The sequence below is a fragment of the Antedon mediterranea genome, chromosome 3 (assembly GCF_964355755.1).
Source record: "Antedon mediterranea chromosome 3, ecAntMedi1.1, whole genome shotgun sequence".
NCBI lineage: Eukaryota > Metazoa > Echinodermata > Crinoidea > Comatulida > Antedonidae > Antedon > Antedon mediterranea.
Window position 1 is genome coordinate 34,358,012 of NC_092672.1, and position 12,411 is coordinate 34,370,422.

Genomic DNA, 12,411 nt, shown 5'->3' on the forward strand with positions numbered 1-12,411 from the left:
TGTAGCAATAAAAATAGGTTAAAAGGGTATAAAGATTGATTAGAAAGTACTAGTCAGTACTAGGAGGTTATAAAGAGATTTGTTGGGCATGCAGTGTGCAGGGGCATGATTTTTTAAGCGGGGTACATTATTATAATATTCTGTCAAAAATAGATATTTCAAAGTATAACCCTTCGATCTGCCCCTGTAGAGCACAGTACAGTACAGTACAGTACAGCACAGTACAGCACAGTACAGTAGAAGCTAGTTACTTCATTCACCAAGAAAATTAAGAGTTAATACACACTACATAATATGTATGATCTCGTAATATGATTAATACTTAATAGCATGTATATATTCTGCTCTTAAATGACCATTAAATGATCTATGAGGATATGAACAATTATATTGATGCGTTATACTGTGTTAATGTGAAATAAATGAGAGTAGAGTTATAAAGTTTATTAGCAGGGTTAATACGGTTGTTACATTCAATAAGTCTCTATTCTATGTCATTGTCAAGTGTCTAATGAAAAAAGTACAATCCCTTCTCCTTTCATTGTCATTTACTGCAGCATCACCATATTATCATTACTATACTAGATGATGATAATAATTAGACCATCATCATAATTTAATCACCATTTTATACATTATGATTTATTATAATTATTTTTTTCTCTTTTTAAAATGAAAGAAATAAATGTTTATTTAAATTAAATCAAAATAAAAAAAACGTAAAGCAGAAAGCATATTAAAATGATTTCCTAAAAACGAAGAAAAAATTATTTTATAAGTAATTTGAAAGTTTTGAAACCAAAATTACAGAATACAAATAAAAACTCTGCATTATGAATCATGCAGTAGTATTATTTTGAGAGGTCAAGTGAGGACATAGATGGCTTCCTTGTAATTGTGCCGTCTTGTTAATTAACCTACCTTTACAATAAATGCAATTTGTGTTATGTGTTATGTCCTAAAAATAGAGTTCTGATGTCACTCGAGGTTGGTGAAATAATTGTATGATACGAATTGACATTTAAAATAAAAAATACAGAAATCTTTCTTTTAATAATGAATGTTCTGACATCTTGTCTTTGTTAATAAATAAACTTAAGTTCTTCCAGTTGTTATTAAGTCTTATTTTAGTGGTTTAAAATTGTCTGTTTAATGTTTTGATTCGACTCCCTAAGCCTCAAATGAAACTTTGAAAGTTTATAAGCACAATCATTTGTAGTTTCTTGCAGTTTGATGTGTATAAAATAAATATTTAAACTTTAGAAAATGCTCTGCTACCAATCCAAGGGTTAAAGTCCTGTCATATGTTAGGATTTTTTCTAATGGCAAATTACAACTCCACTACCAAAGACTTGTAATAAGACATTGTTTATGTAGAGCATCTTATGTATATGTTTGTCTTGTGAATGGAATTGTGAATAATTTTGCTTATGGTTATTCTTAGCAATTTACCTAAATATATATATTTTTGTAAAAAAGCTATAATACCACTATTTTGTTAAGGATACATGAATAAACATTAAAAAAACTTTTATTTTCTTTCAGATCGTCCAGCTGGTGAGTTTAGTGACGAAGACGATCCTGAGTTTTTTGATGCCGTTGAAGAAACACCAGCAGACAAATTCACAGTGTCACTCCCCAGAACAAGTGCTTTAAAATCTCACAGGTAAATAGTTAGAATTTGTGTTGACATCAGCCAAACTAAAGCTCTACTATCAAAGTAGTTTGACAAAATTGTGTGATGTATGGTAGTGGTATGCCCAAATATGGTAGTGATATGCCCAAATATGTTAGTGATATGACATCATCATGTCCATATATGGGCACATCACAATTTTTTTGCCACATAAAGTTTGATAGTTTAGACAGAACTTTAATGTAATTGCTATTGGGCTATGAACATTTCATTTACCTTTTGGACATCAGCTTTGACATATTTCAGATAAAAATATACATACTGTTTATAAAAAGAGGACACATTTGGAAAAAGGTCCATTGAGGACTTTTATGGGTTATCCTTGGCATCGTTATTTATTGTAAAGCTCTGTCTTTTTTGATCAAGACTCTTAAGGTATACAAGAGAATGAAGCAAATGGCTCTAAAATGTCAGAGCCCAACAAAGTGTTCCCTTTAATAAAGGGGTGTCCCCTGAATAAAAGTTGGCCATAGTGTTAAAGTCAAGTCAAGTCAAGTATCAATTATTATCATTTGTTTTAGAAAAAACATAGAAATTCTGTTTGCTCTGTTGGCGGAGCACAATATCCAACGGACACAACATGCACTCAAAACAAAAACATTACAAAAAAGTGTTTACATTATGTTTAAGGCTCTATATAGCTCCTGGAAAGCCTACATTTCCCCTTGTTTGTTTCACAGGAAAGTACCCTTTCCTGAAAAGGAGTGACCTCTGAACAGGAGTCTCCCATAGAGCGGTTCTATTGTAGTTATCAATTGTGTATTAGTAGTATTGAATACACAAAGCCATTGATCAGTTATAAAAAGTTAATTTTCATCCAGAGAGAATTAGACATGATTTTCATAGGCACACCCTAAAAATAACCTCCTTCTAAAATAACATACCTTTGTGTATTTTGTCATCAACTTTGTGCGTTTTGACACCAAATTAATTTGAGCTTATCTTTTATTTGTGCAGACGTCAAGGTAGTGAACACAGCTGTAACAGTATAGGAGGAGAGGCACGCATCAACGACGAGTACAGTAGTGATGAAGATAAGATGCCCGAAAGAGATGAGGCTAGTGTCATCTCGATCAAAGGGAACTTAGATAAAAGGGAAGAGGTAAAAAATACATTTTAAATACATACATTTTTTTCTTCATTCTTTCATTGACTACTATGGAGAAGATGGCTTCTGTTTTAAGTGTCTTGAGGCTTTTTTTTTTAAAGGTTATACCTCTACTGCACTTAGTAATACCTGTATACTAATAATAGTAATACAGTATAATTCATAATCTATCTATAGAATAGTAGTCTATAAAGCAGCTTTGTCTACACTATCAAACTAGATACCACAAAGCTACAGTGCCACTACAATTTCCATGTCTTGGCTGCATCTCTTAAAGAGATGATTGGGTAGCAAGATTTTTGATCTGATTATATTCTGATGACAAAAAAGTGTGATGTGCCCAGATATGGTAGTAATATGCCCAAATGTAGTAGTGATATGACATTATTGTGTCCATATATGTGCACATCACATTTTTTTGTCAAAAAAAGTTTGATAGTGTAGACAGAGCTTTAATTGCGCTTAATAACCTACAGTATAATCACTGTACATAATCTATTTTATATAACACCTATATAAATTCCTGTCATTTGATTGGACGAATGTGGGTCACATGGCGTGCAATAGTACGCACTATTCAACGATCGTTAAATAGTACTTTTTGAAACATTTTTGTGTACGAAAAAAAAACGTCTAGATGTTATATAAAACAAATAATGAATGTTTTGTATTCGTGTAATGGTACAAATAATGGCACTTGGTGAATGATGAAAAGTTATATCAACTCGGCTTTGCCTCGTTGATATAACCTTTCATCATTCACCTCGTGCCATTATTTGTACCATTGCACTCATAAACATTCATTATTTGTATAATAGTACCATAGAATAGTAGTTAGTCTATAGTATGCATTCAGATGAGAACAAAATCAAGTTTGGAAATTCAAAACGAACTACTGTATTTATTGTTTTATGTAGGACTCAACACTTATATCAGGACAGGGTCTTGCATTGAGTAAGAGACGAGCAACAATTCCAGAACGACCTAATCACAGTCTAAATCTATGGAGTATTATGAAAAATTGCATTGGCAAGGAATTATCCAAGATACCAATGCCGGTAAGTATGATTTGATAGGGCAAAAGGGAAGGAAAAAGTATAGAAGAGAAGTAATGGAAAAGGGAAGAATACAATAGGCTTTGTCTTTTTAAACTTGTAGGTGTGCTACAAATTGCACTCTTCAATACATTAGTGATTTCTTTACACTGTTGGATCTTGAATAAATAAATAAATAGTGTTGTGCTGTTTGTATTTTGGTGTATAGAAGTTTGCCAAATTTTACGTGTCTTGTAAATCACACTCCTCAAGGGCAGTTTAGGAGTGTGTTAGGTGAGTGATCGCACTCGATCACCTCAAAAGAAAAGACCTGATACAAGGAAGGAAAATTAGAGATAAATATTCTCACATTTTGATTCAGTGACCAAATAGTCAAAACATTGTTATTTCCTTCCATATCAATATACAGCAACAAGAACTCACACTTTTACTGATGAAGGGCTAGTGTTGCCCAAAAGCTCTGCTAATTTTTCTGGCTGTTTTACTTTATCGTTTTGATTTTGATTGTTTTATTTGATTTCATGATGTCTCAATTGAAATCCAGCCACTGATACCTAAAGCATTTCAGTAATTTTCTTTTCGATTGATATACTGTATAACACCTATATTCTCAGGTTGAACTTGAACCCACAACTTCCAGATCACTGGTCTGGTGTTCATACCTGCATGCGCTGATGGCTCAGGTATTATATACCTGTCGTGTTGTGGGAATAAATACAATTGATTGTATAGTGAATTTAGTCAAAATTAGTACAATACTTTTTTTTCTTTCAGGTGAATTTTAATGAGCCTCTCTCAATGTTACAAAGATTTGTGGAAGATTTAGAGTATGCAGATATCTTAGATAGAGCTGGAGAGTGTAAGACGACGGCAGAAGAATTAGCGCATATCGCTGCTTACACTACGTCAATGTATGCTGCTACGTCTTATCGTACATCTAAGCCATTCAATCCCCTGCTAGGAGAGACCTATGAATGTGATCGAACCAGTGATCTCGGATGGAGAGCGTTCACTGAACAAGTAAGTTTTTTTATATATGAGTATTCATGAAGTCCCTGAGCAAATAATGTGTAAGTTATTATAAGAAAGAAATTGCTAAAGAATGAAAAACCACTTCTTCTAACTCAGACTTCTTTAAAGCTCTTTCTACACTATCAAACTAGTTTGACAAAAAAGTGTTATGTGCCCAAATATGGTAGTTATGTACCCAAATATGGTAGTGATATGTCATCCTGTCCATATATGGGCACATCACATTTTTTTGGCATATAAAGTTTGATATTGTAGACAGAGCTTTATAATTGTTGCATCCATAAACAAATCTACTCTCTACTGCTTTGTTTTAAACCTAATCAAATACAAAAACGAGTAAAAATCACTTTTACAGCCTCTCAAGTTGTCGGCAGTCGGAATTATGCATGTTCTTGACGATCTTGACTTCCTATTATAAGCTTACTTGACCAATCGCTTGCCATTATACATTAGCTGCACTACAATTGAAGCCTGATTATTGGAAGGCTTAGAACACAAGACTCAATTAGATTATAATTCAATTATTCAATACACATAATTATTATTCATCAATCTCTATTTCTCTGAGTCGTGATCAGCATATTCCTTGTTCTTGCAAATTTAATCCTATCCCATTATTATTGTATATATAGTTTTTTGTTCAGAGTTACTGAGACACACCATTTACAAATGTAAAATGTATTTTATTGTTATGTTATAAGTACAAATGTATATATAGTGTAATATGATGTGTGAAATAAAACTGAAACTGTAATAGATATGATATGCAACACATATTATGAATAAAGTAGAAGCTATATTAAAGGGACACCTTTTGGAGTGTTAGTCCCCTTAATAAGGATGGTCATAGTGTTGTTGCTCGTTTCACAGGTAAATGTCCCCTGAATGTAGGGGTGTCCCAAAGGAGAGTTTCTACTATATGAGTCAAATTTTAATACAGTAATAATAAATATTAAGGTTGCTACTAGATATTTAATCATTTTATTAGATCATCAATAACAATATTAAGCTCTGTCTACAAAAAAAGTGTAATGTGTCCAAATATGGTATGCCCAAATTTGTAAACTAGTTTGATAGTGTAGACAAAGCCTAATAAAGTTTCTTGAGATTTTGTCAACAACTTTGAGACTATTTTACTTCATCTTAAGCTATGTTTCTTTCTTTTTCTGTAGGTTAGTCACCACCCCCCAGCCGCTGCAATGCATGCCGAGGGAAAACAATGGGAACTGTGGACGGACATCACAATTTCTAGTAAATTTCGAGGAAAGTATTTACAAATCTTTCCACAAGGAGTAACGCATCTAAGGTTTAAGAATTCTGGAAGTCATTACACATGGAGGAAAGTACCCCTCACTGTACATAATATAATTGTTGGAAAGCTCTGGGTGGACAATGTAAGTGTTGCAATGTTAATTGTCCCAGTAAACTTTTGGAAATCTGTTTTTCTAAAAAACTTAAAATTTTTGGCTAGTCTAGTTTACCTTATTGGCTAGCTCAACAGACAAGGTTGGCTAGCCCAAAGGACATTATTATTGGCTAGCTCAATGGACATTGTTGGCTAGCCCAATGGACATTATTGTTGGCTAGCCCAATGGACAAAATTGTTGACTAGCCTAATGGACAGAATTGTTGGCTAGCCCAATGGACATTGTTGGCTAGACCAATGTACATAATTGTTGACTAGCCCAATGTACATAATTGTTGACTAGCCCAATGTACATAATTGTTGACTAGCCCAATGTAGAATGTTGGCTATCCCAATGTACACTGTTGTTGGCTATCCCATAACCCAATGTATATTGTTATTACATATTGTATTGTAGTATTATATATTATGAACAATTAAACACCTTTTTTTAGGCTGGAGACTGTGAAATCGTTAATCACACAACAAAAGAAGTTTGTCGGATGACTTTCAAAGCCTATAGTTATTTCTCTAGGGACATACCAAGAAAGGTAGGTACTTAAACGGGTTTTACATACAAGTGAATTCCATCAGCTATTAATGAATTTCTTAACATTTATCTAAGCTAACTATGACTTTTAAACTTTAAGGTAACTGGTGTTGTAACCGACATCCATGGTACGGCTAAATATGTACTATCAGGAACTTGGGATAAGAAAATGGAGTGTGCTCAAGTTTTGAATATAACAATTGATAAATCCAGTAAAGACAAACCAGTGTATCAGACAGGACCATCCAAGTTACTTTGGACGAGGAGGCCATTACCGTAAGTGTACCGATATTGGGTTTTTTTATTTATACTGGTAACCTTTTCTGTCAAAGACTGGTCTTCCAGAGGGCCCAGTTATGATTAGTGGCTGTGTGTGTACTACTACACCAGGGTAACTCCCTACTCGTCTCGAAATGTGTACTAGGTTCTTTAAAGTGCACATGAGCTAGATATGTACACTGGACCTACGGTTTATAGTGCTAATCCGAGAAGACTTTTTCTGCTACCAGAACCATGGAGCGAGTGAGCCTCGAACCCTTACCGATGTTATGGCTACGTAATTACGTTTCCACTGTTCTGAACTGCCCTGCCACTCACTTGTTAGATAGATAGATAAGATAGAAACTGTGGCAAAAGACTGTAGCAAAAGAAGTTATACTTTCTATGTTGTGTATATCATTCTTTACAGACCTGGTTTAGAAAAAGTGTATTATTTCGGCGAGTTGACAATGACGTTGAATGAAATGGAAGATGGAGTCGCACCAACCGATAGTAGACGACGACCGGATCAGAGACTAATGGAGCAAGGCGAATGGGACGAGGCAAATAGAGAAAAGCTACGATTAGAAGAAAAGCAAAGAGCATCAAGACGCAAGAGAGAGGAAGAGGCTAAACAACATGCAGATGAAGGTAAGTAATTAGTCATGCATCAATAAACAAATAAAGCTTTTACTTTTCCCAGCTCAAAATGGATGTGGTAAACATACAAGGAGTCTATAGGATTTATTTAGTGTAGTTCACACTATGGACATACAACATATGAATATTCAATTAAACATCTATTTCAACAAAATTCAGCGAATATCAACATATTATATTATTTAATCTCGTGCATTTTAAAATTAAAGTTGAAGGTATATGTAAATTTACAAACAAACCAAAAATATCTATACACTAAACTGTCCCATCGTTTTGTGGAAAGTTGCTCAGTGACCCAACAAGCAGTGCTACAGTAATTAAATTCATTTTAATCTTGCAAATGTAAAGAATTATTGAAAGTACACTTTTTTTTATCAAGCTGCCGATAAATCCTTTTTTTCATACAGAGTATTTCTGTAAAACAAATAAATGTGTATAGAAGATTGCATTACAGAAATAATATAGTTTTAGAATCATTCACATTCCTAATTTTTCACAATTTTCCATCTGTTTCAGGCAAAGTTTATGAAGTATACAGACCAAAGTGGTTTAAACGTGAAATGGATGCATTTAGCAAGACAATGTCTTATAAATTTACAAACGAGTATTGGCTAAGAAAGAGAAATCAAGAATGGACAAGATGTGCTAATATCTTTTAAGGCTTAAGCTCTGTCTATACTATCAAACTAGATGTGCCCAAATATGGTAGTGATATACCTAAATATGGTAGTGATATGACATCATTGTGTTCATATATGAGCAAAACATAAAATTTGATAGTGTAGCAGAGACCTACACAGACTTCTTACCAAATATCAATGCAGTAACAAATATATGAACATGGAAATTAAAAGTAATACTGCCGCTTAATAAAGTGATAAAATCTATTTAAAAATATTATCAACTCTCTCAAAACTGGAGGACCATTGATTGTGACAACATTGATTTTTTTAAAGCTTCATCCAATTCGCAATTACTAAATCAAAATATTTTTGGGAGACTTTACATGAGTGTAGTGTTTAAAAATAGATATGTTCACACTAACTCATTTCTGATTCCGAAAAAAATGTATGTGTCACGTGAATCAGCACTCAGTGTGAACGCAGCTTTAAACAGAAAACCTAGTTCTTGCAACACAGACCAATACTTAATATTAATTTAAAATAAGTGCTTTCTATTCTTAAAAATTGCTGCAATCGGAAATAGCTCTTGATTTTCGATTTAGAACAACCAAATTATGTCATGTTGATTGCGGATATTGAGAAGTGTTTTCTCACCTCTCACCTCCGACACAGTTTTGATGATTTTACACATCGAATTGACCTGACCTAATTATAGGTCGTCGTAAATCAGAAGCTCCTTAATATCAGTGGGATGGAGTTGTCAGGTCAGGGTTCAGCCCTAGGGTCTCTGGTTTTGAGGGAGTGTACTTACATCAGTATACTTAAGCAGGTTTTCAGTCTTTAAATTCAAAGTATAATTTGCCTATTTATTTTAATGATATAGAATTTACAATTGTAAAAGAGATGTTAAGTGAATTAAGAAATGCAAAATGTTTGTTGTCCAAATGTTTATTGTGACAGTATTTCTTTTAGATTTATTTGATTAATGTCATTTTAATGTAAATAATCTTGAATTATGACGCATGTTCTCGATATGCAAGAACCGTGATACCAAGGCTGTAAAGATGTTCAGTGTCTATAGATATTAGTATATTATTTGTCTTTTTATTTTTTGAGAAAGACCTGAGTGAATGACCTCACGAGGTTGTGACATTGTGTGATGACCTCATTGAATTATATGCATTCAACTACTCTGTAAAAAGCTGCTCCTCCTATCAATTTTTGCACTTTGTTAGACTCCCTATGCTACCGGTTATATCAACTTGCCACTTTGTGTTAGACCCCCTAAGCTATTGAGTGGAAATACCCACGTTACCAAATGTGTATTCTTTCTTGATTTATTATTTTGCCGTTTTTAAGGTATTTATGTTATCTATAACCCCCTAGGCTACTGATATTAAGCTTTGCAATACTGTACTTTTATTATTATTGATCTCTCAGAGCTATTATATATTTTCAAAATATTCATTTAACAATGTACTATGAATTCTACCAATTAAATATAGTAATTTTTCCAAATATTAATGTATGATATTATTAGTTTCAAATTTAGTTTGTCCTCAAAGGGATTGTGAATTGTTTGGCTGAATAAGATTAATAAAAGGGGCTGACTTCCTCCCTTGAAAATTCATCATTATATTATACAAATATTTATTTGTCAGAATTCATACAATATACAGTAATATATTTATTGATTTCTAATTATTTGTGAATTAATATACAACTGTAATGAGTCATAATACACCTGAAGTAAATGTCCAATATAAAGTGGATAATATTTTGCATTTTATTTGCAGAAAGGAATATTTAAAGTATATTAAATTTGTCGTTTTCAGAAATCTAAGCATGTATTTACACTTACATGTTGACTGCGCCTCCTTGAGGATGATCAGATTCAAGAAATTTTATTGGTCCACTTAAAAATGGAAATTTGTTTTGCTTGACATAATTAAGACAATAAAACAACAATGAAAAATACAATACAATTTAAACATTGCATTCTGCATTGGAATGGTGGCCGTGAGTTAATGAAGATCTAACAATCGTCATTAAATCTCTTTACCATAATATCTTTTAAATAAATTATTTAAGACTAAATGAACATTCAGAATAATGAGATTGAAAAAATTCATCTCCTTCCCAAAATATTTTTGAAATCAAATTTTCGTTTTTCATGAAGGTGAAACAACGTTTATGTTTCACCTTCATGAAAAACGAAAATTTGATTTCAGAATAATGAGGCTATTATTATTAATGAGATTGGATGAATACAGACATTTTAATAAAATAAAAATATATTTCTAAATAGAACTTTTTAGATATGTAAAGGTATGCAAACTGAAAGTTCCTTTAGCATAATACTAGGCCTAATGTTCTTAGTGGTGATTGGGTTAGAAGAAACGAGGGGAAAGATTTAGTGGTGGAGATATGGTTTAGTGTTCTAGGAGTACAGCAATTTTTACGGGGTGGTCACTACAGTTTCAAAGGATTCGATAAATTCTATTTAAATTAGTATGTGTTATTGTACCATATGCAACATTACAACCCTCTGAACACTGGGTGTTCGCAGGACGCAGCTGGTCCCTTTTACCCAGGAAATGGGTATGATATGGTTCAATGTGTAATACATCAATATTGAACATCGTATGTGTGTGTAATAAAAACTCCCTATAGTGTGCAATTCATTTTTTTATTTTAAATATTTCATCCCTTATACAACGTGTCATATTCATCATCTGTCACTTTTTTAAATTGATGCGGCGATTCAAAATTAGTATTAAATACACTAATAATGATATTATAATAATATGTAGTTGTGCTTCAAAGCTCTTGAGAGTCTATAGATATATTCGATGAATTGTATTTGCAACATTGCTTCCAAATCCAGTTAAAGAAAGTGATGGGATGGGTGCAAGTAGCAAGAAATCAGACTTTCAAAAGAATTGTTTACATTAATGTCTTTCACATCTGTTGCGGCACAGTTCCAGTCCAGAGTCCAGTGCCAGCAAATCAAACGGCAATGTTCCTTTTTTGCAACGCTCCACACGGCTATGCGCCAGTCGATATAAAACCGAAGAATTGACGTTTGATTTGCCGGTGTTGAACCAGAACCGTGCCCTAACAGGTGTTAAGGCCCTTTAATGAATTAAATCAAGAAAAAAATGACTTTATATTTTCACCCAAAATTGGCATATTTAAATTAATTTTATAGCTCAACATCACGTGTAATGCAATACATTAATATTCTTGTCGTAAAGTAATATATTATGTACATTAAAAAAAAAAGCTTTAAATTACATGTAAATGTACTATAAGGCTTATTAATATATATATTAATGTTAGTTAATGTTAATCTTGGGGCCAACAAGACGCGTCTCTTAATAGGGTAAGTCTATTTCACTAGTTCAGTCACCAGAAAAGGTGGGCGTTTTCCCCAAAATATTTTTCAAGGCCCGGGGAAAAATATCAAAATAGGCCTACAGGGTGTACCGAAAGTACAATTAATAAATACTGTAGCTTTCATTCAGGGATGGTAGATGGTGATATATGCAATGCGTGTAGCCCTGTGTACTTCACCATTTTATTCGTTATCTGGACTGTGCAATTGGTCTTTTTAACATTGCCATGTACCACTTTAAATGAAAGCTTGTTATGCAACCGCAAGGACTGAAATGAGTACATAATTAAATTCATTTATAAATTTAAAAAGAATTTTGAAAATAATATAATAAATATTGTAGTATTTTATTTTTGAAATTGTGATGCCATGATCATTTTTGTTTTTGTGGACTTGAGCCCTTAATATCAGAATTGTTTCAATAAACTTGAGAACACATTGAATTTGTTTATTTTGTTAAAGGTTGTCAGATATACGATAAAGGAATTTTTGTGGTGATGATAATATAACGACATGATAATTAATGATAATTAAATAAAAGACAATTGACGATGAAATTTGGGTGGTGATATAAAATAATCAATTTTGTTTCTAACTTGAATAATGTAGTACTGTATGCCCTGGTTC

The 12,411-nt window shown here is 32.7% G+C and overlaps 1 protein-coding gene across 2 annotated transcripts in view; it reads left to right on the forward strand.

The window, feature by feature from the left end:
- The window catches only part of LOC140045327 (oxysterol-binding protein 1-like), a 32,737-nt gene extending 21,666 nt beyond the window's left edge, over positions 1–11,071 (forward strand). For both annotated transcript variants that reach the window (XM_072090181.1, XM_072090182.1), the window contains 9 exons: positions 1,546–1,666; positions 2,654–2,798; positions 3,722–3,862; positions 4,634–4,879; positions 6,064–6,285; positions 6,752–6,847; positions 6,947–7,122; positions 7,535–7,755; positions 8,281–11,071. In XM_072090181.1, the coding sequence (XP_071946282.1) occupies positions 1,546–1,666; positions 2,654–2,798; positions 3,722–3,862; positions 4,634–4,879; positions 6,064–6,285; positions 6,752–6,847; positions 6,947–7,122; positions 7,535–7,755; positions 8,281–8,423 (1,511 nt within the window). In that variant the 3' untranslated portion in view covers positions 8,424–11,071. The remainder of the gene's footprint in view (positions 1–1,545; positions 1,667–2,653; positions 2,799–3,721; positions 3,863–4,633; positions 4,880–6,063; positions 6,286–6,751; positions 6,848–6,946; positions 7,123–7,534; positions 7,756–8,280) is intronic.
- The last annotated feature ends 1,340 nt before the right edge of the window (positions 11,072–12,411 follow it).